This window comes from Poecile atricapillus, chromosome W, assembly GCF_030490865.1.
Source record: "Poecile atricapillus isolate bPoeAtr1 chromosome W, bPoeAtr1.hap1, whole genome shotgun sequence".
Lineage (NCBI taxonomy): Eukaryota > Metazoa > Chordata > Aves > Passeriformes > Paridae > Poecile > Poecile atricapillus.
The window spans coordinates 46159885-46178886 of record NC_081288.1 but is presented as its reverse complement, the minus strand read 5'-3'; the positions used below and the strand labels follow the sequence as shown (position 1 = coordinate 46178886).

The 19002-nt window shown below is 42.8% G+C and overlaps 1 protein-coding gene across 1 annotated transcript; it reads right to left on the bottom strand.

The window, feature by feature from the left end:
• Positions 1-3664: 3664 nt before the first annotated feature.
• LOC131592430 (amphoterin-induced protein 2-like) lies at positions 3665-12468 on the bottom strand. Its single transcript, XM_058863928.1, has 2 exons — positions 12091-12468; positions 3665-5433 (listed from the first exon to the last, which is right to left on the bottom strand). The coding sequence occupies exon 2, from the start codon at positions 5358-5360 to the stop codon at positions 3795-3797; it is 1566 nt and encodes a 521-aa protein (XP_058719911.1). The 5' UTR covers positions 5361-5433; positions 12091-12468; the 3' UTR covers positions 3665-3794.
• Between the last annotated feature and the right edge of the window lie 6534 nt (positions 12469-19002).

Sequence of the window (19002 nt, the reverse complement as noted above, 5' to 3'; positions counted from 1 at the left end):
ACTACAGATAAAGAACATGGGGACAAAGTGGTTGTGCAGCTGCTGTTGTTGCACTCCAGACTGACCTGAGAGGTTTCATGCTGGTTTTACATGACTTGTTTCCAGCACACTCCACAGAAGCTGATGCCTGCAGGCATGTGTGGTACTGGAAACAGACAGAGGCAGGGACATAATTTCCCAAAGCTGCCTTCAGACCTTACCCTTATTTTTGATCCATGAGACAGCTGGCACGAATTTGATAGACCCTCAAGTAGGAGAAAAGCTGCTTACCACAAATAAAGGGGTGGAGGACATATATTCAAAGGAGACCCCCCAAAAAAAGACAGTGTTAAACTAAAGCTTAGAGCTCTGCCTATGACCTTGTGTGGCATGGTATCATGCACTGGAAAGACAAAAAGCACCTTGAGGTCAGGAGAGCATGGTGGGGAATATCTCACTCCAGGCGTCTTGTAGAGGCAGCAAGTGACACCATGGCCCAGTCACAGACTTCTTGCCAGTAGCTTGGTACCTCTGCCTCACTGAAAACCCATTTTAAGAGTGTGCCTGGACTGGTGCCAGAGCATTCAACGCCTCACAGAGCTGCACTCTCTGCATTAAAAATATCATTCAGCTTCTTTGTAGTTGCTGGAAACATCAATGGGAAATCCAAGACACAGACTAATGGGGAAGACATGGTTGTAGGACAGGCATGTCAACAATACCTTTCTAGGAGAGTAGAGCACAGCAGAGCTGCAAGGGTGGCATCTGAGCAGCCCCTTCTGCCCATGGACAACCAGGGTGCTGCAAGGCCACGGAGCTGGATGGCAGCACCGGCTCCCTGCCCACAGCCCCGACGGGGCTCACATTGCTGTGGAAGGAGAGGAACTGACAGCTGCAGTGGCTTTCCACAGCCTTCCAAGACAAGAGAGGACTGGGGCTGTGGATTATGGTGTTGGTGCTATAGATAAATATTCATTAATTATTAAAAAAAATCTTCATCAGACTTCATTAAACCTACTGAATGCATGAGGCTATGATAATGTAAAGAAGCAGCAAAAAAGGCAAATCTTTCAAAAGCTTTGTTTTTACCACCTTGCTCATACTCATGGTTTCAACTGTGAGCACTTGGAAGGAATCAGTAAAATACAGCCAGTTAACAGTCACAGTGAGTATCTGCTGTTTAGATCAATGCTCAGCTTCTCCAGTCATCTGTCAGGATTACTCTGATCTCACAAATCCCCATGCTTTTGCTGCAGGGCAGCAGCCCTGTGGGGGAAAGGAAGGAGGGCTCTCTCCCTTTTTGTGTTTCCGACTACCATACAGGTTCCAGACGCTCAGTGAGTTCGATATGCCATACTCCCACTGCCCTGTGCTGGAAGGAGCAGTGGTGTGCACCTGCTCAGCTGTAGCTGATAAGGAGAAGTGTGTATGCCTCCCACACACACTGACAGCCGCCTGTTTTCTTTTTCTGCCCAATTTGGAACTGCCCATCCGCGCTCTTGTGTAAACACTGAAATCTGGGTCAATCAACCTGATGTATGACAACAGAGAGTAACATCTGCCCACAGCTGTAACTGATCTGTACAACTGTCTGCAGAATATTTGTCACTCTGCTTCCCGCTCTGCCTCACCACCATTTCAGCCCTTTGGCCCTGGGTCACCTGTCATCTTCTTGCACAACACAGAGGACATCATCCACTCAATCACCAACCATACGTGTGAAATAGCAGGAGATCATGCAACTTACTAAAATCTTTAAAAAAATTAAAAACCTTTGAGAAGGAGACAATGTCAAACCTTTGCCACAATGGCAGATGACTCAACCTGATTCTAGCAAAGACAATCACTGTTTTTCCATCATAATTTATATGTAAAAATATAGATTTTGAGTTACTGTGTATACACAGATAAAAGAGGGAAACAGCTTTATGAAAGGACACTAACCTGCTTGACAGCTGAAGCTATTTTTAAATTTGCACAGATAAATGTACAAATAATAGACCCAAACTTCTGGTCATATTCCTCTCCTCAGTATTTATTACCCTCTCCCTAGAAAAATAATTTCCACTTTCCTGAATATCTGAGTTAATATCTCCAGCTTTTTTATAATTCCACATACTTTGTACACAATACAGATACACTGCTTTCTGAGTTAATCTGTTTGTCAGATAGCTTGTCTTCAAACAATTAGCTACATCAGGATTTCTCCATAGCAAATCAATAGCTCTGGCTCAGCCAGAATCAACAGCTTTAGCATGTTGACACGCCTCTCAAAATAAATCACAAAAAATGGCAAGTGGCTGTTACCGTAAGCTTCTCGAAAATAAAGTTGCCATACCATGTAGCCCTTTGATTCTGATTGAGTTTATCCTTTATCCTTTCAGTACATTCCCCCAAAATAGAATGAGACAGACATGCTCCATTTACTTGTATTTGGTAAGTTGTAATTACTTGAGAAACTCCTTTGAAGTTGCTACTTATCAATGTGAGGAAGACTGGAAAAGTCCAGCCCAGGCCCAAGGTAAGCAAGCATAAAAAAGAAAAAGAAGGCACATTTAACAGAAAACGAAAAAGCTAATAGAACAGAATGCTCGTTACAACACACACTTCATGCAACCTATATTGCATAACCAGTCCAGATCAGTTTTACCACCCATAAACTTTATGATACATTCAAGAAAGAAAGCAGTACATACATGACAAGGGCCAAGTCTAGGTAAAATCTGTGTTTTCTGAATTTATAGTGTCTAAAATCTTTTATATTCTCATGAGTTTATCCAAATACTGCATTTCCTCTTTTAGGAAAAAAGATTTAGGAAGCAAATTTACTAAGGCTACAGAAACCACGTGCCACTGAAAAAAAAAATTAAAATATTTTCCCAATTTCACAATTATCTTTGAAGAGAAGTCTCTCACCCCTAAAATGAAGAAGGAGCCCTGGTGGTGGTGGCAGATTTGTTTACCACACATGATGCCAAGCATACAGTGAGCAGGGGAGGTAAAGACAAATGGTTATAACCAATCCAGTTATCAGCTTAATTAGTTACTGCTGACTTGTGTAAGTCCTCATATATCTGACAACTTCCATTTTTTGACTGAGGCAACAGCAAAAGTAGCATGTTAACTTTTACCTGTTTCATTACATGAAACATTTATGAACAAATGCAACCATATTTAAACATGTAATCTTGTGACTATATTTTGAATAAAATCATTACAATGCCCCTCATTTAATGTTTTCAAGCAAATACATTATCAGTTGAAGGCCACAAAAATTTAGCCAGTGCTGCTAGGCATTTTGGTGGCAAATTTAACCCTTTTGTGCCAAGCAGTCCAAGAAAAATCATGACTTTTTTCCCATTGTGATTTTATGTAAAGACTGGATGAGCCTGTGAAAGGAATTGCAGAAAGTCTGGACATTTTTCTCCTTAGCTATAAGCTGTTTTTGTGCACACTTCAGAAAAGCTGAGTTATCAGCATGACTGAGTGTTGCATAGGGGTCAGCCCTGCCTCTGCAGAGTCAGCTCTATGGACTGAAAGTGTCTCTAAACAAGCACAATAAATTGCTGTGTATGGACCAGAGTAAAACCAAGCTTGCATTAAATTTATTCACAATAATGACAAGCCGTTCGCTTTTCCCAAACAAGGTATTACTGTTGCACGGCCTCTACAGAGAGGAGACGCAGATCAAGGACTGACAAAACATACCTTTTTTTAAAACATTTTATCTCTTTTATTTGTTTGTCCTGATGGATTGCTACAGGCAAAGGAGGTATTAAGAAATGGAACTGCACGATACAAACACAGGCAGCAAACTAAGCTGGCGGCATGAAAGGTGTATCTGAGAACACAGAGTTGACAGAGTCAGAGTCGGATTTTGTTCGAGTAGTTTTTAAGATACTCTCTGTAATGACACTGTCATTAGGAAACAGTTTTACTTTCCCATTCTGACTCTGTTTTGGTTCGTGCACGGGTTCCAGGAAAACCACCCGTTTACCAGTGCTAGCTTTCTTCTCATCAGCTGGCAGCTCTTGCGGCAGTGTGGAATTCAGTATGGATGGGTGGGCACTACTTTGGTTCAGCTTCCTCTTCTTCTTTTTTGCCTTACATTGACATGGGCAGGGGGTCAGATAGAGATACAGCAGCACTAAAATAATACTGGCCACACAGGCAGCAAGGGTGGTAAAAGCTGTATTAAATGCTTCATGAGCGTGGGACCTGTTCACTGTGAAATTGCTAACGTTTATTCTGACCTCTATGGTTTCATTTAATAGTCTTTTCTTATTTATTGCAATGCAGGAATACAGCCCTGAGTTCTCTAGCTGGGCATCTGTTATCTCCAGGCTGCCATTAGGGAACACCTTGAAGTTATCAGTCTCCCTGTCTGGCTCCAGCAATCTATTGTCTGGACTAACCCAAACAAACTGTGTGCCCATATCGCCGATTCTGCTGTCACAGTGTACAATCAGCCTGTCACCAACCTGGGCATCGTGAATAAACCCAAAGGCTTGGAAAGAGCTGTTGACAGTACTTTCAGAGCAATTCATAATGTTGTCATGCAGCAAAGGCAGTTGATTATGACCTCTTGGGTCTGACTGCAACAAACAGCTGTACTCATTTTTGAAGTCCACCACTGAGCTGAAATGCCTTTGATACCAGAAGATTAGCATGGAGTACAGGACACAGTCACAATAGAATGGGTTGCCATGAAGATAAATTCCACTCAGTTGTCTGGCTGGCACTGAACTCAGGCGCTGAACAGGCATTGTCTGGATGTGATTAAAGGAAATGTCCAGCAACACAAGGTCTGTCAGTTTATGTTTTCCAACATATAAGTCCAGTGGGAAATGCGAGACCAAGTTGTAGCTTAGGTACAGTTTCTGTAATTTGTACAATCCTCCAAAGGCTAAAGACTCGATCTGGTTTATTTGATTGTTGTACAGCAGGAGAACCTCCAGTGCCTTTAGCTCCTGAAACACAGGGCTGCTCAATGTTTTCAGGCTGTTGGATGACAAGTCTAGATACATCAGATTTGGAGTTGTGGAAAAGCTTCCAGCACTAATGCTGCTAATGCTATTATGATTGACTATTAAAGTGTTCAGTTTCTCAGACAGCACTGGGACCCATTCAGGCTCCAAAATCCCGATTCTGTTATAACTCAGATCCAGCCTTTTCATAGATTTATAAAGATTTCCTGGCACTCGAGTGAGGTTCTTATTTGTGCAGCTCACGATATCACTGGCACAGATGCAGGCTGCTGGACACATCCCCGGGGCACTGCCACAAACACTCACGGTGAAGACCAAGAGGCATGCGAGTCCTTTGCAGTTCACTTTAAAAACTCCAAGTCGAGTAAGAAGTGTCCACCAATTTAAAGACATTGTCACTGTCTTTCAGCTGTCTCCCAGTGCTCCTTGCCACAGATTACTTGTGCAGTTACCTTTGCACTCGTTGCTGTCAAAAGAGGGATACAGAGGTACAGCGCGTTAACATTTACCATTTGTACTCTGCATCATATCCTATGCCTTTTGAAAAACAGGGAATTAATCCTTACGGTTTCATTCAATTAATGGTAAAATCTAGTTCTAAGGTGAGGTAAACTTAACATTGGTTTTATGTAAACATGAAATTCTGCATTCATGTGTCAATATATATACTGTAGATACAGTATTTTTTATCTTTAAAAATAATGCAACTATTCTTGAGTCTTGGACAAACTAATGCAATTTCTGATCATTAAAAAAAAATTAGAAATGTTCCTCCGTGGAGTATGACTTGGCAATGGCATCCCCTACCTGTTTCCAAACCAACACAGATAGAATTCCCAGTAGAAGAAAGAAAAAGCCTCATTCTAAAATGTTGTTTCTTGTCTAGTGGGAAGCAGTTACAACATGCTTTTCTTTACAATCAGAAAATGTCACACGTTTTCAAGCAAAGAATTTTCTCAGCCTGCCTAGCTTTAAATGTCATACCAATTTCTTTTTTTTTTTTTTAATTCAGTAACTTATGGTTCAAGTAGCAAAAGCCTATTTTGAAAGTTATTAAGGTTGTTCAATAACAATATTTTGTATTCTGCTTCTTCCACCTTTGCCAATATAAGTAATGAGGAATAAATTTATGCCTATTGCTTACCTCAGGCATAAGTTTCGGGAACATTCAGTAAGGATGAGTCAGCTGTTTCTCAAAACTTAGTAAAGAAAAAAAATATTTTGTTCCTATGTAGACAGAAAAACCCCAACCATACTATTTTCTGAGACTATTTTAGAGTCAGTACTGTTTGAAACAGGGACGTAAGATTTGGCACAGTAGGGACTCTGTGCTAAGGGATACACTTTTTATCATCTTATGGGAAAATGTACGCATACGTTGCAGAGGAATAAACATTTCTGTTCATTCTTGCTCTCCCTGGTACCTATTTAGAGTTTGTCAGTAAATTCACAGGTGAGTTCATCTGCATGACCCCTTCAGAGTTCAGATGTGGTATTCAGCCCCCACATTATTATCCTCAAACTCATTTCTCCAATTTCAGCCACCTGTTGGAGCAGTATCTGAGCAGGACAAACCCTGCAATGTCTGCTCCATGCTGCTGATAGTGGCTATGGCCAGGAGCCTTTGGACGGTGGGATGAGGAGAAAGAAGTAGCCTCAGACGGAAAGGAGAAGAATAAAAGAAGAAATTGTATTCTCTGATGATGCAAGATGGATGAAGAAAAGATGAGACTTGAGGGCAAAAAACTTAAAATCAAGACCTACATGGTAGAGGGCAGCAGGGCAGAGGGATAGTGAAAGAAGGAAAGAGAGAGAAAGGTAAGAGACATGTAGGGAAGGAAGTGAAAAATCAGGGGAGGTGGATGCTAATGGAGTATCATCACTGTTACTGAAGAAACTGAGCAGGAGGTAGTCTGAGGATGCAGAAGTCAGTTAAGGCACACAAGACTGAAAAAGCAGATGAGGATGGTGTAAAGGAAAGGACTATGCAGAAGACAAGAGCTTCAGGAGGTAAACTTTGGAGCACTCCTCTCCAGAGAATTTACATCTGCTACTTAAGGACCTAAGATTACTGATGCAATTAATTAATATATGCCAAAACCAGAAATTTTCACTCCTCCTCAGGTCTTTATTTCCCCGCTTCTGTAGCCTTCTGCCAATCTGACAGGCTGCTGTCTTCTGCTGACAAATCTACTCTTAAGTCAAGTGGTAGAAGATGTGCTATAAAACTGAAGAGCTGAACCTTCTAATGATCCATTAGAAGAAGAAATATGAAGGCAGAAAGGGAAAATAGGACATTTCACCTTTCAAAAGAACTTATATATATCGTCCTTGTTTTCACTAAAAAATATAAAAACATTAAGAGAATTGCAAGACTGCCAAGTCAAATGCTCAAAAGCAAAGTGTCAGAATTACATTTTTATTTCCATTTTAGATTTTATATACAGTCCTTGGTTACATGATTTCTAAATTTACCCCCCAAAACCTTTCTTGACACTGTGCACAGGTTCTGAGGAAGAACAGGGAAAAGAATGGGTGATTACATCAAGAGCTTGATAAATCCTTATCCCTGAGAACTGCAGCTGTCCTTGCCTTTGTCACAAAATTCCTGTGAGATCAGGCAAATTATTTGAACTGGTGACTATTAAAAAATAATGAACATATTACAGTCACCAGCTTGGCACTTTTAAAATAAGGAACCTCTGCATGTTAAATTTGGGACGGACTGATCTAAGGAAGTACTGAGATGAGAGTCAAAATGCCATGACTCCATCCATGACACTTATGATTTCACAGGGATCCCTTGTTTATACAAGGGATATACTAACATGATTTTAGCTATAGAAATATTGTAAAAATAAATGGATTGGTTTGAATTAAAGTTTAAATCAGGATTCATAAATTCTTCCAGGCTTTTAAAGTCTCCTGAAGCCTCTAACCGCATGGGGTTTTCAATGAAAAGCTAGGAATCCAGAGGAGTATTTTTTTAACCAGTCCTAAGCTCCTTACTTAGTTGTTTTTGCTAGTTAGGTAGTCTATAGCAACAATTAATAGATAGAAGTTCTTCTAGAGGGTGAAACCTATGAAGCATTAGAGAAACTACCACCAAAAATCAATCTGTACCACAGTGTGAATTTGTATGGCATACAGACATAAGGCACAATGAAAAAACACTGGCAGATGAAAAAGGTATTTAGCAATTGCTCATTTAGTTAGTCTACTGCATGAAGCAAGGCATCTGAAAACCACATTACCATAAAACCACACGCCTGAAGACTGGATTATAAAGCATCCACAAAACAGGAGATGAACAGTTGCTGCAAAGGTTGCCTTTCCCACTAACATGTGAATGCCTGATTCTGCAAGCTATGCAGCCTAATTTTTAATATAATTGCACTTGTAACAAGTGAAGGGCACTTAAAGAACTCATCTCCCACGTTGAATGTAACTGTTATCCTGGAGATACTCCAAATGGGACATACTAGATCAATGCTCAGGCTTGTAAGAGTTACCAAAATTAATACTAGATAACCTTGCATGTTTGCTTCTTTCCGTGCCTACAATTATCTCATCAGAAACTCCAAGCTAGTCTGCAATCAAATACCATGGGCAGACACAAATTAGTCAATGGTTTAGATCAGCATAATACCCTTTAGTTCTAAGCAGCAAAAACAGTTCACATGGGCTGAAAACTGGATTGTCCATTTTCAAAGCTGACTGGAGCTGCAAAATGAAAACTGTTTCAGATAACTTGCCTTGTCTGGCAGGGAAAATCCAAATTATAAACATCCTAAACATACCACAGGACATACAAGAGTATTCAGAGAGTACTCTGATGAGCAGAAGCCTTCCTTTCCACACCCGACTCACAGTGTAGTGCCTACATTCCCAACAGGTTCTTTGCTCTTTTGGAGAGTAGGACTGTTGAGCTGCAACTTGCTCTTCAACCTGTGTTCCCCATATCTTCTGCACAAATTACCCAGGATGTTCTGCAAAGCCAAGCACGTTCAACATAAATATTTATAGGGTATATGATCATTTGAACTTACTCAAAATGTCTGCATAAACATTTCTGGGCTGTAACGTGTTAAGTGGCAAGAAGAACAAAACCTACAATTAGCCCTATATTTAAAAACTCAGCATTTTGTTTCATCCCAGTGACACTACTTCAGGTCTTTTCTTGATTTCACAAATTTCAATATTGCATATTTTCTCAAGAGAGATATTGTTATTGAATACTATCAGCTAACATGTGCCAACCAACTTTGGCCAAGTACCTCACCATTATTTCTTAATGAGCTGGGTAGATACCTTTTCTTATTTATAGTAAAGTGAAGGGCATGGTTGGGAGTTTTGTTCTTGAATTCTGTTCAAAGAAATAATTTCTTTGTGATGTTGAACTGCAATACTTTAAGTTCAGTGCCAAAAACACATTACTCCCTGAGATGATTCATCTGAACAGTAATGGTACACATGCTTCTTAACTGTTCAAGAAGAAAGGCGGGACATATCCTATGATTACAAGGAAAATCCTCTGTGGTCAGAAACAGCAAAATTGACAACAATCAGTCACATTCTAGAGAAGCTTATAATTTTGTTCATGGTTTTGAACTTTTTTATGTGTATGTGTGTGGTGCTTTTTTGTTTATTTCTGAGGGGGTTCTTTGTTTGCTGTTTTGTTTTTAAAAGCAACAAGCACCTAGACCTGCTGATGGAAAAGTGGACTGCCAAGCAACATACAGTCTCACCATCAGTTATCACATGAAGATCAACTAATGTCCTAAACATGCCTTTCTTCTTTCTCTGGGTTCTCTCTCCTACTGATGTGACATTAATAATATCTACACTAGTTTTCTCATCATCTCTAAGTACCTTCAGGCTTACTGCTGTTTCTCCAACAGAACCTGTACACCAAACTACCTCTCCCAGCTCATTTGAGACTTTGCTAAAAAATCTTTGTGTAGCACATCTCTTAATTTAACCAAAAAACTGGACTGGAGATCACAATTCACCTGAATGATTTTGCAAACACTACTATTAGTCTTTTCACTGTTAATAAAATTGGATTACTAGATGTTATTCCTACTGTAAAGTATTTTCGTGTACGTTGGTGATACAAATACTCCCACATTTAGCTGGTACTTTCTGCACAGTAAAAATGCAAGTATTTGCACACAACCCTGCTGCCTGCTGTACTACTGCAGGAATAGTGTTGAGCCCCTGGAGAGATCAAGCATTGGAAAACATTCAAGACCTCTGTTCATCATGCAGAAGGTTCACACCATTTCTACATCCCTTACCTCCTTCCCTTGCATCACATCTCCTGTAGTCACAGCCTTCTCTTGAGTCTCACCCCAGTCTCAGCAGCCCACAAGACACTAAAACATCTCTGCACCTCTCATTGTCTTCAATGTCCACACAGGTTCTCTCCCCTTACACCAGTCTACATACCAGATGAATTAGGGCTGTACTAGTCCAATATAACAATACATGAAATAATAAAGTGATGGCTCAGGTGTTCTGTTTTCTCACAGCCCTGTTTTGTTTTCTGTAATGACCTTTGACAAAGGTTCCTCATGAACTCAGAAGCAAAGGTGATTTTTAGAATGGGGTTTTATTAAATTATAGCAACAATATTATACAAGTATAATTATTCATGCTTTTAGTCCCAACTTTATGAATCCTGTTCAAGGACATGATACACCCATTAATTACATATAGACTAATGGCATCCTATGCAATTAGTATTTTTAAAAGTTACATTTTTAAGGAAGGTCTGCATAAATGTGCATTCCTTGTGTGTGTGTGTGATACTGTCAGAGAAAATATTCACACAGCAGCCACCTCGCCTCAGTCTCCAGACTCTACTCTGCTTTTATCACTCCTGAGTGGAAAAGGCACTCTGCATCAAATCTTCCTGACAGCTGTGCTCAGCATCTCTGACTCAACAGACACAGATTACCCAAACATCGTAATCCATGAGATTTAGTGACATGATGGATTGAACAGCAACGTTGGTGAGCTACATCTGGGAGATGTCTTGATACACTAGACTAAATCCCTGAACTGGGCTAAACTGTGCTTGGTGCAGGACCTAACAGTGATGAAAAAATGGCTTTACATCATATTTGCAGCAAGCTGATCCTGAGATCAGCAAGGCAAATGGAGTGTTCTCTCTAGCCAGCATCTGGCCAGACCTCAATCACGCTGAATTAGAGATTAATTTGTCCTAGTAACCTTAGCCAGATAAAACTATCATCTCTCGCTAATCCCTCACTAAACATTGAATTTCCTTGAAGAGAGATTTTTTCTTAAAATACGGTAACTCGCTTGTCTTAAAGAAAACCGAAACACAGTAGAGCAACTGGGTGACGTACAGCAGAGCCTCAGTCGGACTAATCAACAGTCTCTTTATAGCAGTACCAGCTACATGAAGTCAACATCTCTGCAGCTCTTATCCCTCTGAGAGAGTAAAAGGGAAATATGCATCAGTGAAACAACAAATTCATCCCTTTTGCCACGTTACTTTGTAAATCAAGCTGCAACCAAGCTTCAACCTTGCAAATTACTTCAGTTGCTAAGGAGATCAGCAAATAATTAAGAAAAAATGCAATGTTAAGTGGCAGCGCCTATTACAGCATCAGTAATCAGTCCCCAAGCAATGTCAGATCTTACCAAAGTTTAGTTGCCCAGCGAAGATCCTCACCGCCTCCAAGAATTTATCTGAGGGCTAAACTTCACAGAAACCCCCGTGCATACGATTTGGGGGGGGTCTCCCGCTAGTCTCACGGCGGGGACTGCCTGCTGCAGCTCCAGACTCCTACTGGGAGTCGGCGGAGGGCAAAGTTTCCTAGAGCCCGGAGATCGAGCAGGCTAACCCGGCATCGGGCCGGGGGCACCCACAAGCATTCCGAGAGGGTCTCTGACCGACTTTCCCGGGCAGGCGCGGCCACTGCCGCCGTTCCGCGGCTGAGGCCGGGACCAGGTCTCCTCGGCCCGCTGCCGGGCTGCGCTCGCCTCCGGCGGCCCCTCAGCCCTGACTCCCGCCCCTCCGGACGCTACCCCCCGTCCTACCCCGGCTACCGGAGGGAGTCTGCTCCGCCACCCCTCCGGGCAGCGTTACCTGGAGCTTCCGATGGCCGCTTCATGTCCGGGGAGCGCGATGCCGGCCCCGCCGCCGCCTCCAGCCCCTGCCCCGCATGCTGCGCTCCGTTCGGCTCCGGGGGAAGTTGCGGGACGGCAGCGGCTCCGCTGCGCTCCCCCGCGGACGCAGGCAGCGCTGACCCGCTGCTCCCGGGAACGGGGCTGAGGCCCGGAGCTCGGCACCGGCGCCGGGTGAGCAGGGAAGGCAGGAGACTCCAGTCACAGTGTCGACACAGTGGGGTTTTTATCCCCTCCTGCCTACGCCCTCCCAGTCTCCGCCGCCCCGCAACACCCGACCCGACCCGTCCCCACGCCGCCTGCCCCGATGCCCTCCCGGGCGCATCCGCGGCAGCGGGACGGAGCCGTCGGTGCCCCGGGGGAGGAGCGCGGCCGCTGCCCCCGCTCCGCCCCTCGCCGCCGGGGGCCGCCACCGCCCCGCCCGCTCGGGCCCCGCGGCGCGCCCGCCTCAGCCCCGCCGGCAGCGGGAGCGCTCCGCCGGCAGGGCGGGCGGGCTCTGCCCTGCCCTGCGCCCAACCCAGCCCGCATGCACCTCCTCGACGCCCGGGGAGGGGGGCACAGAGCCCGGGGAAGCCCCTTTTGTGGGAGGAGGGCGCAGCCGGCTCCTCGTTAAAGATGCATCAAAACTCCCCGTGTGCGGAGATGGAACCGCGGGGTGTTCGTGAGGCGCGGATAAATGTAAAAGGCATTGTGTTAGTTCTAGAAATTGTCCTCTGGTTAATTAAATGGTCAAACCCCACGGAAGATCCGTGGTGAACTAGGCTTTACTCAGAGCAGGGCAGTCTATCAAATGATAAAAGGCGTTATCTAAAATTAATTGCCGTGCACAGGGATTCTCTTGACCATGGAATCTGTGGGAGAACTGCTACAAATCAAATTGAGAAGTGTGACCAGATCATGAAGAGGCAAAGCTGCAGCTGAAAGCCAAAGTACACATTTACTTCTTATTCACACTTATTTTAACCTCCCCCGGCCAAGTTTCTCACGACATTTTCATCATAATTTAGAGTATCCTACATTTAGAGACTGAAATTGAACACAGGCTACTTTAGCAAATAACAGACATCATGGATTTATTGTCGTCCAGACATACAGTTTATAGAACAGTTCTCAGCAAATGGGCTTGTATATTAAAGCTGCTGCAAATCACACTTTTCTTTTAAGGGCACATAGCAAAGCAGTTTTTAATGTTAGGGTTCGTGGCTACATATAATGCTAAAAGGCTCCTTATTGTAGAACTCACCCTACAGGAAAACTAAACTTCTTTAGTATGATACTAGGTATATGTTAAAGATCTAATCCAATATATACCAAAGGTGAGATATAGGTGTTACTGCTATTGACTTAAAAGATTTTTTTAGCTACCTTATCATAAAAATCCAGCTTTTTATTCATCATTCTTATTTTGTGCTGAATTTCTATGCAGTTAGGCTATACAGCACTGAAGTAATTTTAATCTTGAGGTTATCGATTGAACACTGATTTGTTTCAGACTCTGCATTGGAATATTCATTTGTTTAAAGAAGCTTGTTGTCTTCATTTAGACTAAACCATTAAACTTTCCTGATGACCTTAATACTACAAAATACTGGGTGAAATATAAGTTGATCACATTACCAATACAGTCTGAGGAAAAGTGTAATCACTTTTATAGTCTTTCCCCTGCTTTCAATACTGAAAATGTTGAGCCTGAATTCTTCCTAAAGACTTAAGTTATGGAATTAAAATTCCTTCTCTGTTAGCATATGCAGTAGCTGTCCATTCATGAATTGTGTGCACACTTTTATTAAAGTAAACTGGTTTTAAAATGCTAAGGGTTTTTATTGCAGCTTGTTTAGACCTCAGTAAGTGTGGAGGATAAGTAAGAGCAAGGTGAAAGTACTGCTTGTAGCTAAGTTATTTAGATTCCAGCCATGAGATCTGGACATAGTAATAATTGCTTTGGGGAAGGCAGGATCCAGATGAAAGTGAAGTCCAATACTTAATGCAATTAGAATTTTGATTTCCAGTTTTATTTTTCTTGCTAATGCTGACTGGGATCTGCTTTTTATATTGGAGATCTCAGGGCCCAGAAGCTCAAAAAATTGATGGGCATGAAAAAACTCATAAAAAAAAAAAACTTTCATGAGTTGCTTAGCTTACAGAGAGAGGCCATCTGCCAATAAGCAGACTTTGCAGAGAAATCATGATCAAGGGATGTATCGAACAGTCTGAAAGGAGTTCAGAACCACAGGATTCTTGTAAGTCTCGAAACAGCTGGTTGAAAGCCTAGCAATTCTTTGTTCCCACTGAATGCTGACAAATTTGAACGTGGCATGATGCAATCTAATTCTTTGTGCTATTTCACAACATAAAGGTGCTTTTGTCACTTGTTGCATACTAAATTAGAAGGAAGATTACTTTTTAAAATCTAATTTGGATGAGAACAATTGGTATTTATCTTTCCCAAACAGCACTTATGTGAAAACAGTATCTCTCCAAAATCTTTGTTGGTCGTACATGGACACAAGCTGTGTGAAGCTGACAGTATATTAATTAGGATGCAATACCTCTCCTTTGATAATCTGTACAAATGTAAGGTTTCTGGCATCACCAACAGAGATTCTTATTGCAGCAAATTGCTGGTAGCTGTCTGCTCCTTCTGAAACCATCAGGATCCTGCCTGTGTTTCCCTGCCCCTGCACCAAACTATCTATTAGAGTGGAAGCTTTTCAGTGCTTGTTTTCACATCCTCTGCAGTGCCAGACAGACTGATGGGGTTGATAAGGTCTTTTAATAACAATATTTACTATGTGATCTTGAAAGCCCCACAAGTACAGAAATGCCTCTAGTATCTTCAATATTGAGTTTTTTTTAATTAAAACCACAAATTTATTACAGTTATATAATGAAATTGGTCACTAAAATACTTTTCCAAAAGCCATTTGGCTACAGGGAGTTTACAATACCTTCACGAACAAGCAATGTAACTACTGTGCTAGAGATTAACTAGGAGGCAGAGTACTGGAAGAAAGGGATATTCTCATCCTCCTCCTGTCCTCTTACACTCTGCATCTGGCAAGGACATGATTTTTCTGCCATAGTGCTCATGCAGGAATAAGAATTTCCAGCCTTCAGTTTAAGTCCTGGTTACATACATTATAGCCATTATATATCACACAGTAATAAGGGTCAGAGAGTCATATTCCATTTTTTGTGATTCTCCTCTCTCCATCCTGAATTAATTCTCTTTCAGTGCAAGTCCAGTCTGGGGGTTAGGGTACTTCAGTGAGTTGGAAGATGTGACCTGCAGTCACTCTGCATGAACTCTGAGTCCCCAGAAGAAGACGGAGCAAGTTGCACAAGGACTTAAAAGCAGATTTATGAGTACCTGAGGGGAGTCCTCTTCTCCCAGCTGGCACAAATATCTTCAGTAAAGTCTACACCAGTTTGACAACAGCTAGTGGGCCTAGCTTAGTGGTGAACATGTGGGCCTTGGATCCTCTCTGGACTTCACTGTGAGACACAAGCACACATGCTTGGTCCTGTCAAGGCTCTAAAACTTTTGGCATGCCCTGAAGCAGAACATGTCCTCTGCCCTGTCGTTGTGTCTCTGGGAATCCTGCAATGCCTCAGGAGATGAAGAGAACAAAAAGCAGGTCTGGTGGGGATAGCTGTGGCAGACAGGCCTGGCTGAGATGGAGTTCATTTCTCTCACAGCAGCCCTCACAGTGATGGTCTTTGCTTTGGTAGCTAGAAAGGTGTTGGTAACACAACACAGCATCAGCCCTGTCTCTCAGCATTTCCCCCCATGAGTAGGCTGGGGGGGGGGGGGTAGGATCCAGAGAGGGGACACAACTAGGCCAGCTGACTCAACTGAAGGGATATTCCATACCATATGGTGTCAGCTCAGATGTAAAAGCTAATAGAAGGAGGAGGAAGTGGGGGACTTTCATTATTTACAGTGTTTGCTTTCCTGAGCAATTACTACATGTGCTGCAACCCTGCTTCCTGGGCAGTGGCCTGACATCACTTGCTGGTGGGAAGTAAAGAATAAAATTACTGTTTTTTCTATTTGTTCATGTGCATGCAAACTTTCGCTTTTGTTTTAGTAAATTGCCTTTCATCAGCCTATGAATAATTTTCCATCTTATTTTCTCACCCTGTTAGTTGGGAAGGGGGAGTGCTAGAGTGGCGTGGTGGGTACCTGGCATCCAGCCAAGGTGAAGCCACCAAAAATGATAAGGTTGAGTTCCTATGGGTAAGGATCAGGGGGTGGGCTAAGAAGGAAAACATCCTGGTGTCTGTCATAGACCATGCAGGATGAGGTGAATTAATTATTTTCTAAGCAGCTGGCTGACACTTCACAATTATTAGCCCTTGTTCTTCTGGGAGACTAACCTGCCTTATGTCTGGTGGAAACTCAACACAGTGGAGAGGAGGCAGTCTAGGGAATTCCTGGAGTGTTTGGAGGAAGATTTCCTGACTTGGGTCACAACCCCCTGTAATGCTACATCCTGGGGCGGAGTGACTGGAAAGTGGCCCAGTGAAAAAGGACCTGGGGGTGCTGGTGACAGTGGCTGAACATGAGCCAGTGTGCGCCCAGGTGGCCAAGAAGGCCAACAGCATCCTGGCTTGCAACAGAAATAATGTGGCCAGCAGGACCAGGGCAATGATTGCACCTCTAAACTTGGTGTTGGTGAGGCCACACCTCAAATCCTGTGTCCAGTTTTAGAAGAAGACTTCAAGAAAGACACTGAGGTGCTGGAGTGAGTCCAGAGAAGGGCAATGAGGCTGGTGAAGGGTCTAGAGAGTAAACTCTATGACAGTGGCTGAGGGAACTGGTTTGTTTAGCATGGGAGAAAGGAGGCTCAGGGCAGACCTTATCACTCTCTATAACCACCTGGAAGGAGATTGTAGCCAGGTGGGGGCCCATCTCTTCTACCAGGCAGCTAGTGACAGGATGAGAGAACATGGCCTCAGGTTGCACCAGGGGAGGTTCAGGTTGGACATAAGGAATAATTTCTTCTCTGAAAGGGTGATTAAACATCAGCCAGGAAGGTAGTGGAGTCACCAGCATTAGAAGTGTTCAAGAAACAACTGAAGATGGCACTCAGTGCTATAACTTCATTGTTATGGTGGTGTTGGGTCAAAGCTTGGACTCAATGATTTTTGAGGTCTTTTCCAAGCTTAATCATTCCATGATTCCTTTTGGCTCTGCTTTCCAACCAGTTTGAAGCTGCACCCTGAGAACAACTCTTCTACCAGGACACAACTCACCAGACTGCTCAGTCTCCAAGGAATCAGACTTCTTTTCTTCCCTTCCCTTCCTTCCCTTCCCTTCCCTTCCCTTCCCTTCCCTTCCCTTCCCTTCCCTTCCCTTCCCTTCCCTTCCCTTCCCTTCCCTTCCCTTCCCTTCCCTTCCCTTCCCTTCCCTTCCCTTCCCTTCCCTTCCCTTCCCTTCCCTTCCCTTCCCTTCCCTTCCCTTCCCTTCCCTTCCCTTCCCTTCCCTTCCCTTCCCTTCCCTTCCCTTCCCTTCCCTTCCCTTCCCTTCCCTTCCCTTCCCTTCCCTTCCCTTCCCTTCCCTTCCCTTCCCTTCCCTTCCCTTCCCTTCCCTTCCCTTCCCTTCCCTTCCCTTCCCTTCCCTTCCCTTCCCTTCCCTTCCCTTCCCTTCCCTTCCCTTCCCCTCCTTTTTTACTCCCACATGGAATGAATGCTATTTATTAGACTGAGGACAAAGAAAATGGGTCTTTAGACCCACACCCAGTGTGGTGATGTGAGAAGATTGTACTCACTCCATACCTGGACAGGTGGTTCCTTGTTTTCCATACTTAGGTATTCAGAACTGACTTTTCTTCCTGTCACTCACGCATATTCTGTTACTCCCTGTTTTCCCTTTCATAGCTCTGCAGATCTAGAGGGGATGTTTGAAGACATCACCTATCCACCACTGCCATCTTTTCTCATTCTATCCTCAAAAATGCCATCAGCTGGTAAGTACTGTTGAAAAGGGAGTAAGAATGGTTACTGTTAACTTGAGCTTCTCATTAAGAGTGTGTATATTTCAGAATAAATTTTTTATACTACTTTTATTTGTTAATATACCCCTGACTTCTGGCCCTTTCTACGTTCAAATGCCTCTTTAGTACTCAAAATATCAGTCCCTCAGTTTGGCAGGTTTGCTGTTAATTGCAGTCTTCCCTGATGTCTTTGTTTTCTCAAGGGTTTCATAAGACCAAAGACAGGGAAAATATCATCAGATACATCTTAAATATCTCTGTTTATCAAACTGATTTATTTTACTTGCTCTGTGTTGGCACCATCAACTTACTGACTGAACATGCAATTTATGTCCTGGATAATTTCTAAAACACTGAAAGAGCCTAAACTGAGATGTTCTCCATTCAAAAGTGTGTTTCATACATTGAATGAAAAATAAATGAACATTCTGAGATGACTTCTCATTTTGAGAAAAATCTGCTCTTGAAATCAAAGCTTGGAAAAATGGAGGTGTCAGTGGCTTTGTGTGCCTTATGGATTTTTGGGGTCTGTGAGTCTTTGAATTTGCAGACCTCAAAAACACCCAAAGACCTTTTTAAGCAGTATTCAAATCTTCAGAACATATTTATATGCAAGGAAGGCATTGTTAAGCACTGGAGGATAATTTATTTTAATTTTCTATTCCGTAGGCAGAACTTGAGAAAATGTTACAAATTAACAGTAAGTTATTGGTTCACTGAATTGAGCCTTTAAAAGTAAGGACATTTGGGAAAATAATTTGTCATGGCCTTGAGCAGTCTATTTTAAAGCAGTATAGTAGCTTTTCTATGATAACAGGTAACTTAACCTTTAAAATGAAGTTCTTCATGCAAATAAGCCTGGGTAATGGACTTTA